Source organism: Phaeoacremonium minimum (assembly GCF_000392275.1).
Source record: "Phaeoacremonium minimum UCRPA7 unplaced genomic scaffold PA7_03_scaffold_393, whole genome shotgun sequence".
In the NCBI taxonomy this organism is placed as follows: Eukaryota; Fungi; Ascomycota; class Sordariomycetes; order Togniniales; family Togniniaceae; genus Phaeoacremonium; species Phaeoacremonium minimum.
Window position 1 is genome coordinate 55,423 of NW_006921296.1, and position 23,558 is coordinate 78,980.

Consider the following 23,558-nt stretch of genomic DNA (forward strand, 5'->3'; position numbering starts at 1 on the left):
CAACTCGAATATGAGGGTTTACCAACCCAGTCATTTGGATGCTCACGATCCTAGGCCAGCACAAACACAATACCCACTCCAGCATCCGCCTACAAAACCCAGGGAAGGAGTCATATTCCTTGGCTAATATTCACGATCTAGAGCATTGAGCTCTTGCACATTGAAAAGCAGACTTTGATCTGCTGCCTATTATGTTTATATATCGATCTCAATTGGTTCTGCCACCTACGTGGCAATTATGAAGTATGAGGTATGAGGTTCTGTTTTCGATGGACTCTGTCCGGCGTTCAGGGCCTGCGTTCGGTATAGGACGTGGCATGTTAAAGATACCATCATAAATCATGTATACGGCGTTTGCTTTCTTGCATTAAGCCTTTTCGGCGAGCTTTGCAGCGATACCAGCATTGCGTAGTATGTGGCAGTTAAATAAATGGCCTTTTTGACAGATAGGACATGACCTTCTCAATATGCTTATGTATTACCAACCAATATTACGGCTTCTATGCAAATAAATTGTCTAACCAAACCTTGTCCAAAGCCAACTTGCGTCATGATGCTAGCATTGCCTGCCGCTCTTTTTGTTTCACACGAGATGGTTGTGGTTCTTCCTCGACCTGCTGCTCTGGTAATTCGGTGTCTGGAACAGTTGGCAACGGTCCTGCCATCTCGGCTGCAAGCGCTGCTAGTTCCTCCTCTACCTCCTCTTCATCTTGATTTGTTATCCTATCGCCAAGCATCTCGCTAACCTCCTATACATATAATGTCTATTAGCGTTGTGTCCTGCCAAAACTTGCTAAAGTGGACTCGACTTACGTTCTGATATGCTATCGCATCGGCAGTTTCGCCCATCAGCTTCTCTACATGTTCGATGCCACCCATCTCCTGGTGGATCTCCTTCAGAACCTTGGTACCCTGTTGTAGCCCGAAGACGACATCCTTCTGTATCAAGGCAAACTCCACGTTTGATGTCAGCTTCTCGAGTTGCTCGAGCTGCGCATCCGTCTTCGCCAGCAAAGACTCCTGGTATTTCTTTCGTCGCAGTGCAAGCAGTGCTCTCTTCTTGTCGCCCTTTGCAAGCATCTGCTTTGCAATGTCGGTTTCTCGGTCCGTTAGGACGGTAATTCTTCGCTGATACTGATGGAGCTTGTCGCGTTGGTTCTTCATGTCCAGGATTGCCCTTTGCACAGTCAGTAAGGCATGAAGTAGATAGACTTGCCACTGGCCTGAGGGTCGTACTCACTTATCCTGGGCTGTGACCCTGCTCGTATTGTTTCCCATGACTGCAACATAGGAAATCTTGCATTAAGTCATATACTCATACTTGTCGTTGTCCAAATCATCTGAACGGATGAAGAAGCGTTTCCAATGTCTGTGCCAACAATAATCCTGGGCAGTGGTGTGGTCGTCGTTGAATGGTGGAATCACGAGTAGCTCGCTCGACAAGTTACCAGGATCGGTGTGATCGTCATTGTCTGCAGGGAAACGCGTGGCTGATTATCAGCAATCCTGTCGACGATAAGCATGTGTGTGTGGCGCTGCACAACCTTGGGAGGGGCTGACGTAACTGGGCCGACCCCACTGCCAGGCACTCACAATGGAACGGACTCCTGACACCTTCTTTAAATAAGCTCCATGTCTTGCTCCTGATAATACACAGCTGTTGCGAAGGTCCTTACTTTCCAGCCAAACACCACAAATAGCCCATAGCGCAACCCTGACTGCATCGATAGGAAGGCCCAAGATGTCTGCACCAGAGAATGTGAGTTAATTCTGCCTTCGGCTGAATTGGTGGTCAACTCTCAAACACCCGAGTGGACTCCTTTATGCGCTCCAGCTTCCTGAAGCTTTCTGTCATCTCTGAATGCTAAACAAGACATACAGGACAAGCCTGAGTCGCCGACTACAGCTAGACCTCTCGAGATGGATGACGACGACGTCCAAGAATCTGGTGTCCTGACCAACGAAGACGGTGCTCCTAAGCCCTCGGCTGCATCGACCGCCACCACACCAACGACCGCTGCTCCCGCCACATCTGAGGAAGCTCCACCACCGAAGCCCCCGAGGCCAATGACTGAGCTACAGAAGAATGTGTTGATCCTAAAGGAGGCATTTCCCAGCATTGATGAGCCCGTTATCAAAGCCGTGCTCTCAGCAAGCAATGGCCGCATTGACCCAGCTTTCAATGCCTTGCTGGAGATGACCGATCCTGATGCGGTGCAGCATGAGGTTGAGACGCAAACCGAGGTGCCGCCTCCGCAGCCTCCGCGGCCTGTTCCAGGCGCTACACCGCAATCACAGCTAGAGGCAGATGAAATATACGCCCGACAGCTGGCGCAGCACTACGAGAATGTGGGAGCCTACGAATCCAGGACCTCAAACCGAGGACCAGCATACCCTCCTCGTCCGCGGCAGCAGACAGGCCTCAAGCCCAACGAGTTATACGATGATAGGGAGCACAGCTTCATCGACGACGACTTGCCGGTCATTCAAGAGAATATCAAGAAGGGATTTATCGAGACTCAGACCAAGGTGAACAGCTGGTTCACCAACCTCAAGAAGAAGTTCGATGAGCAGTTTGACGAAGAAGAGGGCACCCAACACCGGCCTAGCGGGCCATTCGCGGGACGGCAGAGTGCGGATTCCACCAGAAGAAGCCGGGATTATGAGCGATACGATGCCGATCCCGAGCTTCTCAGCGATGATTTTGCGGGAATGAAGTTCCACGGCGACGGAAGTGAGTCGATGCTCTTCGGATCCACTTCAATAAAAAGGAGAGAAGCTAACATGCAGCAAAGCCCCGGCGCGTCAGTCTTCACAAAATCCGAATCTCTTCAAGCCCCCGCCGCCGTCAGTCTCGCCAAAGCCATCCGATGGCCGCAAAGTAGCTTTCAGAGAGGGCGCCGATGAGATTGATGCATACAATGCATCTCCGAAGGTGCCTCCAAAGGACGCCCCTGCTTCTGCGGGCAAGGCCAGCAAGTGGCAGCCTCTGTCCACTGTCGAACCCAGCCCGATTGCGGAGAATGATCCGTTCAGCCTCGGTGATAGCGACGACGAGAAGGATGCGAAGAAGGATGCTGGCAATAAAGAGATCAAGATGGAGGACTCCGAGAGACTGCGCCAGGCGGCTGCCGAAGCCATGGCGGACAGCCTAGTGGAGGACAAAGCCAAGACAGGGTCTGCAAGCAAGTAAGATCGAGAGCGCCGCGGAGGCACTGTTTGGTTTACAATGTTGAGGATATCTGTTTTGTGAGAGTCATAGCATCGGCAAGGGTTGATCGGTCAGTAAGCGTAGCACGAATACCACAGATTGAAGGAAATTTCTCTCTTTCGATCCACGTCTCAATAAAGGTGATTGCCTCTCGATATGCTCTACTTTTTCAAACAGGCTTCGTGAAATTTTGTAGATAGTTGTCGGACTAATAGTTTTTGTACCCATGCAACATGTATGACATGCAGCTCAATGCACGTGCGATCTAGGATAGTCTTGGCTAACATCAAGAGAACCTACTATCTAGGTATCTATTAGCTCAAGAGCCGGCCAGATTAAGCCGATCAAGCAAAAGCTAGCAGTTCCAGATTAGCAGCTTTTGAGCTGGGTAGCTTAAACCTCTTTTTGGCCCTGTTGGAAATTTCTTTTACTCGCCTTACCCGCCTTGAAGCTAGATGGTTCTCAGTTGAAGTTCTGTGGTGTCCCTCGCGCTTGATCAATGATGCTCGAAGGTGCCCCGCAGTGAGGGGCACTTGATGTGCGTCGAGCTTTAGCTCCAAACCCTGTAGCCTTGCGGATAAGACACATGCTCTGGATCTGAGCTCTGATTGGCCGGCCAAACCCTGCGGGACAGAAGCAAAGAACGACAAGCAAAGGGAATGCGGCCGAGAAAAGGGACTGGCGAAACGGGGCAGAGTTGCAACCAACTGAGAATCTAGGGTGCATAGGGTCCGAGTATGACGATGCCGGTGGTCCAATCCGCCCAAAACTGACCTGTGGCTGGCCCCGAACAGCGGCGTGGTCTACCCTGCCGACCCCTCTGGACCGCCGTTTGGAGGACGGGAGCGGAACGCCCCTCCAGACCTGGAGCGTATATCGACATCCCCTCAGCCAGTGGCATTGCGTCTTGCCCAGGAATTGAGTTTGCCGAGTGTCAAACCACGCTGCTGGGAAGACCTTCATCACGCCTTTGTTCTTTTCCTCAAGCTTCTGTGCCCCGTTGAGCAAGAGAGACCATTGCGCTACAAGCCATACGAACTGGTCCTTGGCTTCAAGAGGCTTAAGCTGTGGCTCAACTGAGGTCCATCACCAACATCATATCTGGCTCACCTGGCTCACACCTGGTCAGCAACCAACGGTGGTGCATACAATATCGTAGTCTGCCTGCAGGCTGTTCACATCCTCGCCTTACATTTCAGCACCTGATCAGCTGCCTGGCCCAGTACCGTCCAAGGATCGCCGTTGTTGTACACCCTCGCTAGGGGCCTTTGTTGCACGGTACGGTACCGTCCTTGACCCCCATCGCCGGCACCCTGCGTTACGCAGAACGCACACACCAGGGCAGTGATCCTACTGCCGCAAGAGACGGGTATACACCGTTTCCATACAAGGCATAGTAAGTCAAGCCCCCTATGGAATGGCACGGCACCGGTTGGTAGTCTCGACTTGGGCCTGTATCACAGTCCACAGTCCAGTCGGCGACCTTACCTGCTCTGCTCCAAGCTGTCCCCCCACCTGAACTGACCCCCAAGTAGGAGGCTGGGTAGGCGACTCTTTGCGCGCTGATATCACGGTTGCTGTAAGTACGAGATGAACATTTCATCCGTCCCATGACTGCTTTCAAGCCTTAGCTCACATCGCCTTGGCTGTCTCTGTAATATAACATGCTGAATTTTTCTGCCTTTCATGCCCTTTCTTGGGCTTATTTTTGCACTGTCGGCCTCGCCCGGGCCTTTAGTTCTCACTTGGACTGTCAAACTGGATTGCTCTTGGTAATAAGAATCATTTTCTGATGCGCTTTTGCAGTTCAGACCAGCCAGGCTTTCCTATTTAATCACCGAGGCCGAGGCATTCAGGCCCGCTATCTCGACCACGCAGCATTCTACGCCCGTTGCACTATTGCTCTACACCACATACTTCCTACCTAGGTTGGCCTCTGCGGCTGCTCTAAGTACTATTCGGTTACCGAGTGGCCCTGTCAACGTCTCCCCGACCCGAACACTAGACCGACGTCACACGTACATGCTTCAGCCGATGATACTCGGCCGCTGATACGCCCAGGATCCTCTATCTGCAACCATCTGGGACCTGTCTGATGCTGCATACCATCGGTCTTGTCGGTCCCTTACATTGAAATAAGCACCTCCGTCGTTACTTGACCCTCTCCTGTAAACGTCCGTGGCCTCTCAAGGCTCACCGGGCCCCCACCCCGCATCATGTGAGTATTTCCTTTCCCCAAGACACGCTCAAGGCGATGCGGCCCTTTCCTGTCGAGCAGACGCAGAGTATTCGTCTTGTCCTGGGACGAAATCACTGATATCTGGAATAGGAAGTTCGGCAAGCAAATTCAGAAACGTCAGCTTGAAGTACCGGAGTATGCCGCCAGTTTTGTCAACTACAAGGCGCTGAAGAAGGTCAGTCTATCATATTGTATCCCGCTCTCTCCCAACCAAACACGCTGCCCCAGCCCCTTGGCAGGATACCTCGAAGGAAGATCCAAAAAAGCAAGCATATAGGATCCCCCTAACCCAGAACCGATTCGAGAACACGACACGAGGAGCTCACTTCCACCCTCTTAATGTGGCAAGATAGAAGCTGAGAGTCGCCTACTGACGTGCGCGAAATAGCTGATTAAGAAACTCTCTGCTACTCCGACGCTGCTGGCCCAAAATGACATCCACCACCCAGCCGGCCCTATAGACTCTCAGGCCGCCCTGCAGGCCAACAAAGCAACCTTCTTCTTCCAACTGGTAAGACCATCCACCCCCTTTTTGTCCCAATGGACCTGGATCCGGGGATACTAACCCATGACCAGGAACGCGAGCTCGAGAAAGTCAATGCCTTCTATCTGCAGAAGGAAGCTGAGGTAATCTAATACAACAATATTGTGCAACATGGTGCAGACTGACAAAACCCCCAGCTCAAAATCCGTCTCAAAACCCTACTTGACAAGAAGAAGGTCCTTCAGTCCCGAGGTCATAGCATCTCAAGGCGGTCGGCCAAGTTTACAACGCTCCAAGAGGGCTTCCAACAATTCGCAAACGACTTGAACAAACTACAACAATTCGTTGAGATCAACGGCACTGCCTTCTCGAAGATCCTGAAGAAGTGGGACAAGACATCAAAGTCGAAAACAAAGGAACTCTACCTCTCACGGGCCGTCGAAGTGCAACCGTTCTTCAATGCCACTGTCATCAGTGAGCTGTCAGACCAAGCGACCACAAGCCTTCAAGAGCTGGGTGCTTGGGCTGATGGCGACCATGTTAGTTTCCAAGAACGACCAGAGCATATTGTCAGCAGTCAGCACCTCCTTGGGACCGATGAGGGGGATGCAGATACTCTCCTTCTCGACACTGTCATCTCCGGCAACATTGAGGCGTTGCGAGACCTCATAGGGCGCATGAAGGCCGCCACTGACCCAAATGTAGCCATGGACATCTCGTTGATGGAGAGGATCACGAGGACCTTCCTTGCGTCAATAAATGAGGGACCGCAAGAGTCACTTCAAGTCTTGCTCGAAACCGGCCTTGTTGACATCCAGTCGGAGGATGACATCAATGAGAGGAATTGTCTGCACCAGGCGACCATTTACGGAAACAAATTTGTCCTAAGTTACGGCATCTCCAATGGAGTTGCTGTCAACAGGACAGATGTTTACGGCAGGGTTCCACTCCACTATGCTAGCATGCATGGTCGTCTTGACATGCTCGATGCCCTGCTAGCTGGTATGATGCCCCATGGACACCTTTCAATAGCTAATATCGTACTGACTGGACTTTGTAGCGGATTCTAAGACGATTAACCTCATCGATCACGACAATTTCACACCCTTAATCCATGCAATCATCCACGGACACTATGAATGTGTGGAGAGATTGCTTGCAAAGTCTGCGAGGATCGACCCAACGAGAGATGCTGACCACGTCCCGTTGAACCTCGCATGTGAGCACGGATCTGTGATGATTGTTGAGCTCCTGCTTCAACATGGCGCGCAGATCCTACCTGATGCCGAAGGCTTGTATCCACAACATTTGGTGGCGAGGTCTGGCCAAACGCCTGAGCTCTTGGCTTTGCTCCATCGTTACGGTGCCGACCTAAATCAGATCGACAAGCTGTATGGCTGGACGCCTCTGGTTCACGCTGCCAGCGAGGGGAATGTGCCCTGCTTACAGGCCCTTCTTCAAGCTGGCGTAGATCCAAATATCGTCGACGAAAAAGACCTTCCGGCACTATACTATGCAGTGTGGGAAGGCCATCTCGAATGTATGAGACTACTCATCCCTTACAATAGGGGGAGAGCAGCTGCTCCAGCAGCTCAGTCACAGCCATCCCTTGGTCCGATGAGCGACAGCGGTGGCACCGTACCTATGGCTCTTGACCCAGATGCCATACCTATTCTCGAACTTCCACCACCGATCATCCCGTTACGGCGCTATGGCCACAACTTCTTGGATACCAAGACGGTTGTGCAAATCAGCTTCGAAGAGAGCGGCGAGCACCCGCTGATCTTCTTCCAAGACAGCAAATATCCTGCAGCGCGGCTTACTATTTCATCCAAAGTATCCGATCTCATTCCGAAGAACATCATGCTTCCTTTCCAAGAAGATACCCGCCTTGTTTCATTCCAAATCGACAACTTAGACAGCTTCACTCTCGACTTCGATGTCTTTCCTACTTACGGCGCCAAGGTCATTGCTAAGACCGTTGCACTCCCCAATACTTTCCGAGCACTGCTGAGCAGCTCTGGGAGCTGTTGTCTCCCACTCTTCGACCCCCGTCTGCGCGCCATCGGCCAGATCAGCTTCCACACCCAGGTCATCAAGCCTTTCCAGGGCAAGCCCCTTGAGATTACGGACTTTGAGACGTACTGGAAAGCAACAAGCCAGTTTGACACCTCTCCAAGCACCTTTGTGACTGGCTCTAGTCTTTCAGGAGATTTTGTCAGGGCATATGTCCAGCATACTAGCGATGGCTTCCCGGTATTGTGGCCATATTGGACTTTGGAGTGCGGCGGTATCGATATCCCTGTGTCACGGCTCACATTTGAACAGTTCAGTGTTGTCACTTCACGATCTCCAGCGCGTGCTGAGCTTGCGTCAATTCCATCCCGCACACTGGATCAGATTGCAGATGTTCATCGCATCCTAGCTACGGCAGGAATCACCTTACAGGACGCATTGTCTATTCTTCCTCAAGGGATGCATGTCAACATACAAATACTGTACCCTACCGCGGACGAGGAGAGATTCCTGGGCCTGACTCCCAGTGGAGATATAAATAGGGTTGTGGACGCCATCCTGACTGTGGTATTTGACCATGCCCGTGCGCAAAGAGCTCAAGCGCCAGATGCCGTCCGGTCCGTCGTCTTTAGCTCCTACAACCCGAGTCTATGTACCGCTCTAAATTGGAAGCAACCGAACTTCCCCGTATTCCTGTGCAACGACCTAGGAAGAGAGGACACCATTTTGCCCCCGAACATCATCAACTACAGTGGACGCCGGACGACCTCGATCAAGGAGGTTGTCAGGACTGCGCAGAGCAACAACTTCATGGGGCTCATCTGTTCCTCGCGCTTGCTGGTTAGTTTCATCCCTTTTTTTTGCCGCTCCTGACAAAACATACTAACATGCTTTGAAAGGATATGCTTCCGGCATTGGTCGACTCAATCAAGTCCCAAGGTCTTGCTCTGGTGATCGACAAGTCCACGGAAGGTGCTCCCGAATATGGCGGCCCGATGAGCGATCCATTCCCGCGAATGCCGCAGGGCGTTGATGGTGTGTTGAAAAGTAATGGTGTACTCAGATTCAACGAGTCGATCAACATATAGACTATGTAGCTCCAGCTAGCCAATTGAAAAATCGTAAAATGATATTCCAAGTACGAAACAAGGTCGCATCAATCCTGGCCGTGTATGAAAGTCAAGAAGCCTACACATTAAGTGGAATTGGGCAACGCCCTGGGGGTTATCTGGAAGATCCTAGCCAAATCGATACCTGATACAGTTTCGTGCTTCCGTACTCGTGATGTTCATTAACGTGACCACCGCCCGCGGCATCAAGCCCCTTTGTACTCATATCTCAAGCTGCCGAGCTCCGTCTCTGGATCCACGCCGGCCATGACAACCTTGGCGGCCAGCACGACAAAGTACACGATGGCCGGCAGGTTGCCCAGCCCCAAGAGCCCCAGCCTCCGGCCACTACTGTCCCTCACCACGAATCCCGTCAGGATCAAGACGCCGCACAGCCCGAGGTTCAGATACGGCAGGTATGTCTCCAGCGGCGACTTCTGCTCCACAAAGGAGAACGAGCTCGATCGCGGCCGCTGCCGCCCCTGCCTCGGCGCCCTGGATGCGCTCGCGCTCGGCCCCTCATCAGGGACCGCCGAGTCCTGCTTCGGCGCGTTCCAGTTGTCGAGGAACCGGATGCCCGTCTCGGCAGGCGGGAGCGTGTAGAGGAGATATGTGGTGGAGAGGAGAGACGTGAGCCCGAAGACGGACAGCAGGAAGGTTGAGGGCCGGAACATGGCGACGAGATACGGTATGGTGGAGAGAACCGGCACGGCGAGGAGCAGCTTTTGGAACTGCGCGTTTCGGGCGGCGTTCTGGTCGCTGAGCGTCTGGATGAGAGTCTCCTGCTCTGTGAAGGTCATGTTATGTTAGCGAAATGTGGTGCAAAGCATGGGGCAGTCATGGCCGTAGATAGTCTTGCCATGAGGAGCTGTAGCTAACCTTCTTCGTCCATCGCATCTGGTGTACCCGTTGAAGAGTCGTCTGTGGGATATTGAAACGTCCGGCGCAGACGCGCCGTCGTCCCTTTGATGTCCATTTCTACCTTCGAGGTTGTTTGCACACGATGATGCAAACTGGGACAGGAGAATGCGCCGTCACGGCAGGGATGGTGAGGGGCCCAGGCAGAGAAGAGAACACGATGCGTGGTCTATGTCGAGGGTTGCGACGCTCAGCCCTATGACGTCCCGCGAGCCACTGGAGCTGGCCTAGTTAGTTGCCTGCCGGGGGCTGGCAGGCGGGTGCGTTTCTGCGCTAAACGACCTACAGCTCGGGTAATTCCATAACGAGGTTTTGGATGCGACGCACTTGTGGACTGATACTCGCTCGCCAGGTCGAAAGCTCCGTGCTCACGACAATCCGCAACCATGCTGTCTAGGAGAGCGAGCAAAGGGGCAGCTGTGCTTCTGCGCCCACGGGCTGCCCAACCGAGGAGCATCGTGCTCCAGCGACGGACCGTTGTGGCTGCGCCGAAACCTGGAGACGGCCCATTGATGGAGCGACGGGCGGATCGAGAACTTCCAGGTAGGTTCACCCCGGCAATGGATCCATGAAATCCTTGTTGATGAAGGTGATTAGACGTGGAGAAAGGCCGCTTCCGATGGTCTCGCTCACTCCCCATATTCGCCGCAGTGATTGCCTGCTGCAGCGTCGCCATATTCAACTACCAGAAGTCATCAAGTCCGGTCGTATCCTCGACGCTATACTCACTACGGACGAACAGCAAGGCACGGGAGTATCTGGGCGACGAGATCTACTTCAAGCAGCAGATCCCTTGGATCAGCGGCGAGATGAACCAGCTGCACGGCAGGATCAACATCTCCTTCGCTGTCAAGGGAACCAAGAACCACGGGATCATGCGATTCGCAAGCAATCGGCCAACAGCCAAGGGCATGTTCGAGACAACCGAGTGGAGCCTAGAGACAACAGATGGCAGGGTGATCGATCTTCTAGACGAAGGCGATCCGTTCCAGGGCATCTCATTGTCTGGAGAAATGCTCGATGACGAGGATGACACGGCGTCAACCCGAGGGTTTAGGCAAATGAACAAGAAATAGTGGGACGTCGGGATCAATATGCAGACCTAAAAGTTATGAGGATATGTATGTACAAGGCTTGTGTATTGGAAGGGACTTGGCTCTTCAGAACAGAGCTATGGCCCGAATTTGGGCATAATTCGTAGATGTACAACAGGTGTAACTATATTACATGGCCTCGGGCTGTCTATGCTGACAACCCTGCTGGCATTACCTCCTCTATCCTGCCTTCTTTCCTCAGATTCTTCAGTTCCAGATGCTTTCGCCTTGCAAGTCCGAGCTGCTCCACTGCCTTCGGGAACCGCTCCATGAGAGTCTGGTTCATCTTGTCGATGAATTCCTGTGTAGGGGGTGGCCTCTTGACAGCATCCTGGATCTTGACAAGTGCGCCCTTAGGTCCAGCCACTGCTCCCTTGACCACCACGATCCCCAACTCGTTGTCCACCTTCAATACCGGAAGATTCTGGACGGTGACTCGTTCGTTGCCCATCCTTCCAGGCATCTTCTTTCCAGGCAGGACTCTCGAACCGCTTCCTTGCGATGGACCGACGGTACCGATCGTACGATGGTTGAGAGAGTTACCGTGCGACGCCTCCTGACCAGCGAAACCATGTCTCTTCATACCTCCTGCGAAACCCATACCGCGGCTATTGGACCGCACATCCACACGCTGACCCTTGTGAAACCAATCTGGCTGTAGCTGCATTCCCACAGGTATCAGCCCGTCTTCAGTTCGCACCTTGAATTCGGCGAGGTGCTCTTTGGGGGCCACGCCCTTGGCCTCGTAGTATCCCAGCAGCGGCGCCGTGACGTTGGCAGGACGCTTCTCGCCGCAGCCGACCTGAACGGCAAAGTAGCCATGCTTAGACCGTGTCTTGTGTGCGATGACCTGCACCTGCTCGAGCTGCAGCACCGTGCACGGGATCCGCTTGCCGTTACGTGTGAAGTACGCCGTCATGCCCTTCTTGGTCGCCAGCACGCCCGTCCGCAGCGGCGTCGTGTTATCTTTGCGGGCCAGCGCCGCGTCCGGCGTCGTGCTCAGCTCCGGTAGGCCATCGCCCTGGTTGAATTTGAGGTGATCGAATCGCTTGGGGGCTGTGTTCCAGCCATACTTGACGCCTCGCCTGGGAACTCTTGGGACAAGAAACGGCAGGGACTGTCGCTCGGTGACGGCGATGGCTGTGGACCGTATCAGTTGCGTCATGCAGCGCGATGGCATTCGTGGCGCCATCGTCGCTGTGCCTGCACTGGGGCAATTGAGGTGCTGGAGATGCCGGTTTTTGGTTTGATGTTGGGATAGGGTGTCAGTGGTTTGTAGCTCGCTACGAAATCTTGTGAAGGTAGAGTCCACGTTAGTTGCTTAGGTACCCACCAACATGTACATAGCCAGTCTAGGTGGTTTTAGCCCGTGCGACCACCCAGCCAGTCACTCCCAAGACTAACACAAGCAAAAATCTTCACATATTCCAATCAAGACACAGGGAATGTCTACACAGGAAGATAGATAGGTACTACGAATAGCCCGACTAGCTCAATGATTACATTTAATTAATATATCTAAATATCTAAAATGGGAAAATGGGACAAAGGAAGTTTGTAGAGAAGCCTTTCAGTTGCGAATTTGATGTAAAGAGCAAAAATCCCTTTTCAACGACTAGTGCCTGAGGCAATTGACACCAAAGATACTGATTGCCCAGACAGTGACCAAAGAAAGACTAATCCGGTATTTATCGAGTTAATATCGAGAGTAGTTGGTGTTCTTTGTTGGATTGGTGGTAACCTTTTGGTAAAGGACATGACCGGATAGTCGTGGGAGAGAGTGCTGCTGGCCGAAAATTTACGGCGGGCTACAAGCGCCTTATTGTGCAACTTCCTCCGTAGACACAACATCTAGCAGTCGACTCATGCCATATAAATCCACTGCCGCCAGATGTCCAAGATTCTGGTCCCTTGATCACTGACCTTATATTGACAATGGTGTTATACTTCACATCAACGGCGGTGGATCCCCCCGCCTATGTCTATGTCGGCAAGGACAAATTTGAGAGTAGGTCTGCCTTCGCTGATGCCTTCTCTGCGACCCGTGGAGACCAAATGCCTGATGCTTACCCTTTCAGATGAGGAGTTGATAAAATATGGCTGGGAAGAAGATGTCTGGTAAGATCAAGCCTGTTTCGTAGGAAATCTCGCATACTTACATTTCATAGGGTATGAACCATCACATCTCGGCGGTTGTGTTTTGCTGACTCACTCATGTTTCGTATCCAGTTCCACGTGGACAAACTGTCGAGTGCACATATCTACTTGCGACTGAGAGAGGGCGAGACGTGGGATGCCATACCAGAGGCCCTACTGACAGACCTGGCCCAACTCACCAAGGCAAACTCCATCGAAGGTGAGCGCGGTCATCAGGAGCTAGTCTGAGATAACCTTTTGATGTATTCTCAAAGGCAACAAGAAGGATAATATAACAATCATCTACACACCTTGGTCAAACCTCAAGAAAGATGGTAGCATGGCGGTCGGGCAGGTCAGCTTCAAGGACCAGCGGAAGGTAATGAACGGCCTGAAAACCCAGTAGGCAACGAGGCTGACTCTCTTTCAAGGTGAAGAAGATTTTGGTCGCTCAGAGAGAGAACCCGATCGTCAACAGGCTCAACAAGACTAAAGTTGAGAAGCATCCAGATCTAAAGCAGGAAAAGGACGACCGGTTACGGGAATTGCGCAAACGTGACCAGGCCGCTCAGCAAGCACGGGTAAGAGGATGTCCCTTCTCATGAATTACAGGAAACTAATGCCACTGTAGAAGAAAGAAGATGCGCGCATAGCCAAGGAGAGGCAGGAGAAGAAATGGCAGAAGGATCACGCCTACGATGAGCTATTCAGTGAGGAGAACATGGAGTCGTCAAGCAATCAAAATCGTAATGAAGACTGGGAGGATGATTTCATGTAATCGTCATCATTCTCAAACAGCCAGCAATGGCAGTAAAGGATAGCATGCTATTGCCCAAAAGCAGCCCTCAATGGCCTTTTCGCATTTAACTCCTCGTAGTTCCCAATTTTTACATGCCAGGTCCACGTCCACCGATGTGACTTCCCATCTGATTGACAGACGTGCCCTTCACAGCGTGATCGCTAGGATTCGCGGCGGCCTCGTAAAGAATGTTTGCCGGTGCTCTTCCCAGTTGCATCCATTCACCCTTGAAGCCTAGATAAGTAATCCGGGTGACGTCTTCCTCGCCGTCACTGAAATTATCTGGGAAGAAGAGAGTGAGCCTTTGGACCTTGCCAAAGCGCGCTCGTTTGACTGGCAGCTCCTGAACATCTGACGTTTGCGAGAGCTCAAACTCTTGCGTGCCCTCTTGCTCCTCAGCCGTGCTGAAGTCGACGTCGTCTCTGTTGATGAACACCTTGAGCGTTTTTGGTGCGCTGGGTGAGTTGGATGTTCTCAGCAGGATTGAGTGCAGCTTGACTTGCCCAGTGAAACTGAAATGCTGACTTAGTTATCCTCACACGCGACAGGGGGGTAGACTAGAATGTCTCTTACGGAACGTTAACCAGTAGCTGCTCGTCAGCATCACTCTCGACCTCGGGTTGGTCGCTGAGGCGTTCCGCCCAGGTCTTCTTGACTATTGCTTTTCCAGACCCATGCTCGGCTTCGTTAAGACAAGTGACATCGTCAAAATTGATATGCTGATAGAGCGAGAACTGCACAGCCGGCGTTATGTCGTCTGAGTGATCATGTTCCTCACCGTGGTGATGATGGTGGTCGTCATGTTCGTCATGGCAGTGGTGAGACATTCTGGCTTGGTGTTCGCTCACTGTAATTTTCCGAGGTTTGGTGGTGAGTCTTAGTGAGATGTGGGCTCAATTTATTTCCCCTGTACATCGGTCACTACTCTTGCCACCAAGTTCAAGTTGCACAATTAAGGGCATGATTACCTCCTCAACAAGAGGTTACTGCCTTCGTAGAAGTTGATGGACCTATAATAATAAACTAATTGTTCGAGAATTTGATGAGTATTACGACTCTCAACATTGAATATCTTCACCCTTTAAGAATTAACGTTTATTACCCTAGGAGGAGTACATGGCCAACGCTATATATAGCATATCATGAATCGCACATAATACGGACTGTTCTTTAATAATTTCATCATTTTCAATTTGGACCATTGGGTATCATTGGAAAACATTACATCCCATCCGTGTTCCTCCCAGCTAGGATAATTACAATCGCCCCTTTACTTCAAGCTAACGGAAACCACCTGTGATTCGCCGAGGCTTCTTCGCCTTCGTTTTCTTCTTGCCTAAGGCTGATCGAGTACCATGCTGTCCCGGAATAGGTTGTGACATGATGATCGGGCCCTGGCTTTGAGAAGATGCCGGCTGAGGCTGACTCGAGTAAGCCTGTCGAGGTATGGGCTGAGAGGAAGAATCACCACTTTCCTCCTGCTTTAACAACGCTTGACTTGCCGCTCTCCGGCGACGGCGATCTTCCTGCTGCCTTCGCCATGTCTTCACCCTTTCTGCATCCCTACGACGCGATTCTTCAGGCATATAGACATATTCATCCGGATTGTGGCCGGCATCCTTAGGCCAGTGCGAGAGAAGTCGGGACTCACCCGACTTGAGTCGTAATGGCGATTTGATCGAAGCTGCGTAGGTTCGAAGGCGCAGAATTGTGAGATCCTCTTCATGACCCTCCTCTGACCCTACCTTTCCTGAGACAGAAGACTGAGCTGATGAAGGCGATGTTGACGGAGTCGGCAATGCAGACTCGATAAGAGACCGTGATGCCTGGGTATTGTCTTCATTTGCTGTTTCATCATTGATGCCAGTGGTTTGCTCCGTCTCCAAGAGTTTCTCGGGTACGAGTCTGATGCTTCGTCCGGACAAGTAGACTTCGATTGCAATGCGTTCCAGAGCAAATTCTATTCGCCGCCAGAGCGCAGGACGTAAATGGTCACCCGGAAGTCTCGCTGACCATAAAATCGAAAGAGCCTCGAAAAGATCCGTAATGTTTAGCTTCGCCTGATACAGCCCAACCTGAAGGAGTTTGACTCGTTTGTTGCCTGTTTGACGCAACTTTTTGAAAGCAGAGGTCCATTGCGGTTCTGCGTTCCCAAGGTCGAAGTGTTGCTGGGTATTTGTCAACAAGTCTAACACAGGTCGCAGTGAGATGAATCCATCAGCTTCATTACGAGCAAGAGCGCCATCGAGGAAGGCCTCCATCTCTCCCATCGCTGCAGTACCGTCAGGATCGATTTTAGTATCCTTACTTGGCAGCCTACGAGTAACATCGTGAAAGAGACGGCCCACAAAGCGCCATAATTGAAAGTGCCTTGAGTGTCGAACGTGTTGCCCGCTAGGATTTAGTGTTATACTCGGCGAAGGCGGCCCCTGTGCAGAAGCCTCCCCTTCGACAAAGTCTGGGACCACGAAACTCTCCCCTGTCTCCCGGAGAAATCGTTTTCGCTTCTGGTTTGGCCTGAGAGAATCAACTCTCGAATCCGGTGCAACTGATTGATATTGTATATCGACACTGGTTGCCGCTAGGCAGTAGTTCAAGCTGAGATCTGCTCCAACACCAAGCAATTGCAAGTAACGCTTGCTATCCCTGACAGATTTCCCCTCAAAAGACTCATGACCTGATTTCTTGCCGCGCTTTGACAGGGGCGCAGGTATGATAGTGATAGATTCCAAGCCGATCAAATTATCTATCGCCCCGTCTGCAAGGTCCGAGATCCGTACACTTTGATGATGAAATGTCGGCCGTGAGTTTGGCTGAACGAACCAAAATAGGTCGACATGTAACGTACGCGAGGAGAAGATAATGACGAGAGATACATCGTTTCTGCCGCTGGGCTGATCGCTGACCACAGATAACTTCAGGTCGTTACAGTCCCCGTTTCGATGATGCGGACATGACAGCTGAATAGTTGCATGAGCGGATCCACTCGAGGTCTGTGGAAATATATCCAACCAATATAATATGCTTTTGGTAAGGACAAAGGCATTAGACCGGTTATGACTTGAGACTTGTACATCTAGCACATGATCTGTCGCACCGTGCTTCGATAGATCAATGCAGGCAATGGAGTTACCCGACCGTGCGTTGAAGAGTTGGACGCTTTGAGAGCCACACAAGAGAAGCGTGTCGCATCTTGGACTGGGAATGTCGAGACCTGGCAATTGTTGTATATGATCGCGTTCGGAGGCAACAGAATCCTCTGAAGGGCTGCTTGCATCATCCCAAATACTGCTTTGCGAGTCGCCTCGCGTGACCCAGAATACTCGGTGCAGCTTTTCCAGGTTATTGTGTGGTTGGGAAGGAGCTTTGCCTGATTGAATATCAAGAAGTCGACCGGATGACCTCTTGAATGGTCTTAAGGCCGTTCTCCTCATGACCCGCTCTCGCGTAATATCCCAAACCATCCAACGTCCGGTCTCATCTACTATCGCGATCTGAGGAGGGAAGTTTCCAGAACCTGTGTTGAACGAGAAATCGCGATGAGCATTCCCGCCGGTATCTTCCTGAGTGAACGTAAGAATTGGATTGACGGCGATGTGGCTTGTTTTCTCAGGGTCAAGGTAGCAGGGTAAACCAGTATCTCCGACAGGTTGCTTTCGAATCTCGGGTTGGAATATCGTCGTTGTGGTGGCTTTTTGCACGATGAGCCAACGAATCTGGTCATATTGTTTGCGGACAATCGCAAACTGAATTTTGGTGATGGGGGCGCCATCTGCACACCAGAAACCTTGGTCGCCATTGCTCAGTGTCGCAAGATTGATCTCATGACTATTATCCGCAGCCCAGCTCCATCTCTCACTCTGCAAGGTAGAAATTCGGAGTATGTGCCCAGCCTCTCCGGCTGCTATCGCCAATGCAGGACATGCCTGTGACTTCCAAGAGCTACTCTTATCATGAATCTCCCCAACTGCCAGAATAGATAGCGAAGATGCGTCTCCATTGGAAGACTTGAGACGAGGAATCTCTTTTGCAAGTGATTCTCTGAGTTCTTCGTTTCCAAGGAATGCTTCTGGGTGCGACTTCAGAAGCCAGCGTTCCTGCGACCTAATAGACTGCGAGGCTTTGCCGGTTGGTTTAGAAAGAGAGAGCGCCTTGGTAGGCGCAACCCATCTTCGAAAGGGCGAGATTTGCTGAAAGTGAGGCGCCCTGGCAGTCGCTCGTCCAGAAGTCAATTCCCCTATCCAGCTCTCATCATCCTCCGCTGGGGAGTACGAGAGCCGTCCGAGATGCCCGTAAATCACATGGTCGACGCGGCGTGTATCATGGAGATGAGAAGCAAGACTACCGGCATCGCTGCCGCTCGATATTGCGTCAGTCATTCGGTCCCAAAGCCCTGGTACTCCTCATCGATAATAGCACGATGAAGTTCAGCATAGCCATATGCGCTGAGCTCCAAGTGGGCGGGATGAATGTCGTTGGGTGAGAAACACAGTATCAAGGCGCAAGTCGGAGAAACGAAAGTTCCTTATTTCTCGCTTCACATAATCTCAGTCATTTGGTGTTCTGAAGTTGAAGTCAAGAGCTTCAATGCTGCCGTTTGCATAGACTACCTAGGTAGGTAAGAAAACTTAACGTGGGTAGCCAATCGGGGCGGGTAGATTGAAGCACGGTAGTCGGGCACCAAATTGCCGACCGCCCGTCGCTGGGGCGACGCTGCGACTACAGGGGTTCTTGGTAAATACGGACAGGTACACCCGTCACACCAACTTTAACACAAACACACATACTCATTACGCGCAGCAAGCAAGACGAACACGATTTCTTGAAGTAACATAAAGCGATCTGGTAGAAAGGGATTGGTATATAGAATTGCTCGCCCGACAATCGCGATGGCTTCCGTCTTCGAGCCTAGGAGTTCTACGAGTCGCCAGACCTTTGCGGCAGCAGGGCCGTCAATGGCGGAGAGCCTCCCGAGCATCGACTTTGGCTTCGATGAGCTCCGCGACCGCATGGCCAAGTTCACGGCCAAATTCGATGCCTTCATTGAGCAGGGAAGGAAGCGCGTTCTGGAAGAGAGGAACCAATTCCGCATGAACGTTGCTGAGCTACAAGGTACTAACAAGACGATATACTATGCTCTCATCGCATCGCTAATCTTTCGTCACAGAGGACCAGCGCATGAAGAAAAAGGATATCGATATCCTACAGATGAAGACCAACACATACCAGAACACCATCGCGAAGGAGGGTGCCGAGACACGGGAGATGCAGGCGGCCATAGCATCACTGTCCGCGCAGCGCGACAAGCATCTGTCGACGCGCGACGCTCTGAAGAAGCAAATCGCCGACACCCAGAAGGAGATTGACGCGCGGTTGGCAGCGCAGCGCGAACATGCGGCCCGTCAGGAGGCGCAGTCGCGTTTCAATGTGCCCGAGCTCGACTTCTGGATCACGAACCTGTGCCTACGCATAGAGGGCGCAGGGCACGATGATCGCCTCAAGTTCGTGTTCACGCACATCGACGAGAAGGATTGGGAGCGCGAGGCATGGTTTGAGCTCAGCACGTCATCAAGGGATTATGATATACGCCACTGCAGGCCGAAGTTGGAAAGGGAGAAGATCGAGAGGGTGCTGGAACGAACCAACGAGACTCGCGAGCTGGCCGCGCTATTAAAGGGAATGAGAGAGCTGTTCGTAGAGCAGCTTAAGTCGTGAAGAAACCCACTACTTGCACAGGACGAGATCTGAGATTCTGGAAATAGAAGGGAGTGCTTGAAGTTTTGATAATGCTCTTATAATGACATTGCCGATTTGCCAAGACCTCTGTACCTCTAGAACCGGGTGTGTAGCCGCGAGATTTTTACGTAGCATTTGACTTGAATCGATACGTACCATGCTCCAGTTACAAGAGACAGCGTAATGGTGAACCTTGCAAAAATGTCTCGAGCTTGGCAAAACTGCTATTCCTGTGGGTGATTAAGTGTCTCTGGCGCAAAGCAAAATCTACCAACTTCCTTCCAGCTTGCCCCGCTAAGCAACCGCCGAAGAGCAATTATACATTTAATTCCCCGCTACGCATCCCGCCCCAAGTTATCACTTTCAAGGTCACTTTCCCGCGGGGTATCAAAATGCCAGCACCAGACGAGCGAGAACAAAAACAAGCTGCAGCGCAGCAGGCAGTGGACATCCTGCACGAGATTGCTACCATACTGGTGAGTCTGCCTGACAAATAATGCGCTGGCGTGTGGTATAGCGCTCGGCGCACAGGCTGACCGCGTATCTGTAGAACTGCCATCTCGACCGGCGCACACTGTCGATATGCATCTCAATGATTGAGAATGGCGTCAACCCAGAGGCACTAGCGGTAAGTCTCAATCTCTTCACCTGTTTTGGGCCAACTTGGCTAATGCATAGGCTGCTATAGACCGTGGTGAAGGAGCTTCGCAAGGAGGGCCAGGAAGTAGATCTTCAGATGGCGTCTCGAAGGCGATAGATGGTCAGAGCAAGTCCTCATCGTGCCTTTACGCGTCTTTGACGCGCTGGATTTATGCTCATCACGCGGCGGTGTTATGGCGTTCTAGCTTTGTGCTTTGGAGCAGCTATCAGGCCTGCGTCACCTGGCAGCGTTCTGGCTGAATTGCTCGAGAGCATCGACGGAAACGAGATGGGCTGGATGTTCATTATCAAGGGACGCGGTTATCCTGGGCTCAATTGTTTGATTCTGTATCGACGAGACCTATTTCAATGCTATAATGCGTCATGATGCTTTACATTTACTGATCGTGTATCCAACTCTGGCCAACCTTGGTCCGCTGCAATCAACCAGAACAAACGCCAAGTACGCGCCATCCATGTCCCGCACTCAAGATGCCAAATTTCAAGATATCGCCTCCCCAAACATTGATCGAGACGTGACCGTTCTTGCTCAGTTTCCATGATACCTGAAACGCCGTTAACCTGAATGCCATGACCACATGATTTCTAAGCCCCCAATCTACCAGACTCGCCATGCTGGTTCGACTCCTCATCTATGCCCTATGAGGGTGATCGGATCGTCTTCATCTTGATCGTCGTCCTCCTCTTCAGTATCCTCAGCGGAGTCACTGTCCTCTTCATCATGCTCGTCATCCAGCGTTTCGGATTCGTTGTCATCCATATCCGAGCCTCCGCCCCAAAAATCGAGAATACCCCCTTGATGTAACACATCTGGGCCTGATGCCTCAAGATCAGGAAGCAGATTTGCCCTGACGAGAGCGCTACGAGTAAGCAAATCGGGCAAGGGGTTTCCAAGCTCAATATTCTCTGTCATGGTCAGAGTTGGAGAAGATGAAGCTTGTCCGTTTCTATCAGAATCAAGCTCCGCCTGCTCTCTGAAGAGCTGGAGCTGAACTGTGTTGTACGAGTGGCATATCCCGCATTTGAGACCGAGCCAGTGGTAGTTGGTTGTGCTCTTTGCCGAGCAATCGTTACAGAGCACGATAGCCTTGGTATTCTTATATTCATCAGGCATGGGTTGATCCCTGATGGATATATCAATGTTCCGGAACTGTGCCTCCATGTTGACAATGCTCTTGCTGCAGATGGGGCACTTGTAAGACCTCTTGAGGTATTCGTGGTAGCATTGCTTATGTATGCAATGTCCACATGCCATGAAAACAACGGTCTGTGGTGAGGAGAACATGTAATCGCTGCAGATTGGGCAGTTCGAGTCTGTGGCTCTCTCGATGCACTTATGTGTGGTCTCGATGCTCACAGCGATGCAAGCTTGACATTTCTGGACTCTGTTAGCCAAAGCCTCAGCTTATGTTAATGAATTTGTGCATACCTTGCAATGGAAGAAGTCTTTGCCCAGCCCTCTTCCCACCCGGCAGATTCCACAGTCGTCACAGTGATAGATGTTTTTCTCCACGTCGTCGTTCCACAATTTGCAAACGTTGCAGTAGTAATGTGCGGCTGATCTACTGCAGTTTGTGCAGGTATCCGAGGCCTTTTGGGCGTGACCACAGAACATACAGAGCATGTGTTTCGTCTCCCGCCGGGGCAAGACATGATCTTCGACGGCGTCATGGCACAGACGGCAGGTATACCATTTCTCACAAGTCGCGCACTGCATTTTCACATTCCGTCTGTAGTGTTTGCAACCTAACGGCAAAGGGCCGTCCTCCATCCTGCCTTCTTCATCAAGGTCGTCCGATGAGCCCATAGAGTCGTCTGGCCGTCGCCATGGCGCATAGGTAGGCGTCAGATCGTCTTCAGTGAGATTGAATGGCAAGGGCGCTTTGGACGACGTCCAAAATCGCAGGGAGTCCAAGGCACTGGCTGCAACAGGATGCTCGAAAACCGTAGGGCTGCTAGGAGACTCGGGCCTCAGGGCTACTGGTGCTTGGCCAGGAAACTTCGATTGCGTGTGCCCCTCTTGGAGTAAAAGGTGCATTCTCCGCGCCTTCTCTTCTGTTGGAATGACCTTGGATTGTATAGCAAATATCCTCTTCCTCATATCCCCCATGCCATCATCTGCCGGCAGACAGCCATCTACATGCACATGGAAGGTTTCGGGGATGGCCATTGAGTCGTCTTGGGCGTTGGCGCCGGCGCCAACTTCAAGCGGCGCACGGAGACTGCTCGTGCCGGCGTCAATGACCGAAAACGTTCCCAAGGGAGAGCTCATTTCGGTGGAAGAAGAGTCCAAGGCCTCGTTATCTCTCGAGGTTCTGACGGTTCGATCCTCGTAGGCCCGGCCCGCGTGGGCGTTCAATCCGGCAATGGCATCCAAAGTTCCTGATGATGGTGAGACGATCATGTCCTCCTCCTCCCACTCCGCAATGACGTCCGCATGCTCGAGTCGAGACTCGTGAGAAAAGCGCCTCTGTACTTGAGGCTCTGTGTCGGTGGTGGCGAAACCTGTAGAGAAGCGGCGGGCTTGTCGTAAGACCGGGTTGATGATAAAGTCGGAGACGAGGGACGTCATTTGAGAGCAAAGCCGCAGCTGGTTTAGAGGAGACCGAAACTGGACCTCACAAGGGTTGCGAGGAGTTCGGCATTCGAGAGGGGGTTGGGCATAGTAATAAAAGGGAGGCCTTGGGTATGGGTACGGGAGAAGAGGTATGGACGTGCGAGCGAGTGGAGGTGGTAGTGGGATGGTGGTGGTGCGGGAAAGGTGCAGCCATCTATCTATCTTATGTCATATTCCCATGCAGTATGGAGAGGAGCCGGTACTGTCAGTACGGCACAGCGGTGGTCACTTGTAACGGGCGACACCTGCACACCTGCCTGGCATCCGCTAAATTCAATCGACTAATCGGATGGGCACCCCCCATATAAGTCGCGCCACATCTGGTCTTCTGTCCAGATGTGGCCACAGGGGGGCTTTCAATCTACAGGACCTAACGCATTTAAGCACCACGCTGCTGAAGTTTGCCTGTACGGGAGAAAAGCCATAGTTTTCGGAGCCTTCTGGACTTCCAAGGTTCTGTAAAGGGTGGTCAGAAATGGATTAGACGAGTCGAAGCTGATGCTGCTAGCTGCAATGGGCATGCATGGAGATGCCGTCTT

At 51.9% G+C, this 23,558-nt stretch overlaps 8 protein-coding genes across 8 annotated transcripts; 4 read left to right on the forward strand and 4 right to left on the reverse strand.

Moving 5' to 3' along the window:
* Nucleotides 1-548: 548 nt before the first annotated feature.
* Nucleotides 549-1,164, reverse strand: UCRPA7_5095 (putative snf7 family protein; the record flags this gene model as incomplete). The annotated part of the gene is made up of 2 exons (XM_007917643.1): nt 549-749; nt 814-1,164. The coding sequence occupies 2 exons, from the start codon at nt 1,162-1,164 to the stop codon at nt 549-551; spliced, it is 552 nt and encodes a 183-aa protein (XP_007915834.1).
* A 577-nt stretch (nt 1,165-1,741) lies between these two features.
* UCRPA7_5096 (putative cue domain-containing protein) lies at nt 1,742-3,193 on the forward strand (the record flags this gene model as incomplete). Its single annotated transcript, XM_007917644.1, has 3 exons — nt 1,742-1,759; nt 1,882-2,734; nt 2,796-3,193. 3 exons carry the CDS (start codon nt 1,742-1,744, stop codon nt 3,191-3,193), a joined length of 1,269 nt encoding a protein of 422 aa, XP_007915835.1.
* A 2,797-nt stretch (nt 3,194-5,990) lies between these two features.
* On the forward strand, nt 5,991-9,038 carry UCRPA7_5097 (putative ankyrin repeat protein nuc-2 protein; the record flags this gene model as incomplete). The annotated part of the gene is made up of 4 exons (XM_007917645.1): nt 5,991-6,077; nt 6,132-6,936; nt 6,995-8,790; nt 8,850-9,038. The coding sequence occupies 4 exons, from the start codon at nt 5,991-5,993 to the stop codon at nt 9,036-9,038; spliced, it is 2,877 nt and encodes a 958-aa protein (XP_007915836.1).
* Nucleotides 9,039-9,265: 227 nt separating this feature from the next.
* Nucleotides 9,266-9,951, reverse strand: UCRPA7_5098 (hypothetical protein; the record flags this gene model as incomplete). The annotated part of the gene is made up of 2 exons (XM_007917646.1): nt 9,266-9,846; nt 9,939-9,951. 2 exons carry the CDS (start codon nt 9,949-9,951, stop codon nt 9,266-9,268), a joined length of 594 nt encoding a protein of 197 aa, XP_007915837.1.
* Nucleotides 9,952-10,363: 412 nt separating this feature from the next.
* On the forward strand, nt 10,364-11,053 carry UCRPA7_5099 (putative cytochrome oxidase assembly protein; the record flags this gene model as incomplete). The annotated part of the gene is made up of 2 exons (XM_007917647.1): nt 10,364-10,520; nt 10,575-11,053. The coding sequence occupies 2 exons, from the start codon at nt 10,364-10,366 to the stop codon at nt 11,051-11,053; spliced, it is 636 nt and encodes a 211-aa protein (XP_007915838.1).
* A 166-nt stretch (nt 11,054-11,219) lies between these two features.
* UCRPA7_5100 (putative 50s ribosomal protein l3 protein) lies at nt 11,220-12,251 on the reverse strand (the record flags this gene model as incomplete). Its single annotated transcript, XM_007917648.1, has 1 exon — nt 11,220-12,251. The coding sequence occupies one exon, from the start codon at nt 12,249-12,251 to the stop codon at nt 11,220-11,222; it is 1,032 nt and encodes a 343-aa protein (XP_007915839.1).
* Nucleotides 12,252-14,094: 1,843 nt separating this feature from the next.
* Nucleotides 14,095-14,808, reverse strand: UCRPA7_5102 (putative 60s ribosomal protein l3 protein; the record flags this gene model as incomplete). The annotated part of the gene is made up of 3 exons (XM_007917649.1): nt 14,095-14,518; nt 14,580-14,725; nt 14,785-14,808. 3 exons carry the CDS (start codon nt 14,806-14,808, stop codon nt 14,095-14,097), a joined length of 594 nt encoding a protein of 197 aa, XP_007915840.1.
* Nucleotides 14,809-18,961: 4,153 nt separating this feature from the next.
* Nucleotides 18,962-19,721, forward strand: UCRPA7_5103 (putative kinetochore protein spc25 protein; the record flags this gene model as incomplete). Its single annotated transcript, XM_007917650.1, has 2 exons — nt 18,962-19,118; nt 19,174-19,721. The coding sequence occupies 2 exons, from the start codon at nt 18,962-18,964 to the stop codon at nt 19,719-19,721; spliced, it is 705 nt and encodes a 234-aa protein (XP_007915841.1).
* Nucleotides 19,722-23,558: the final 3,837 nt, after the last annotated feature.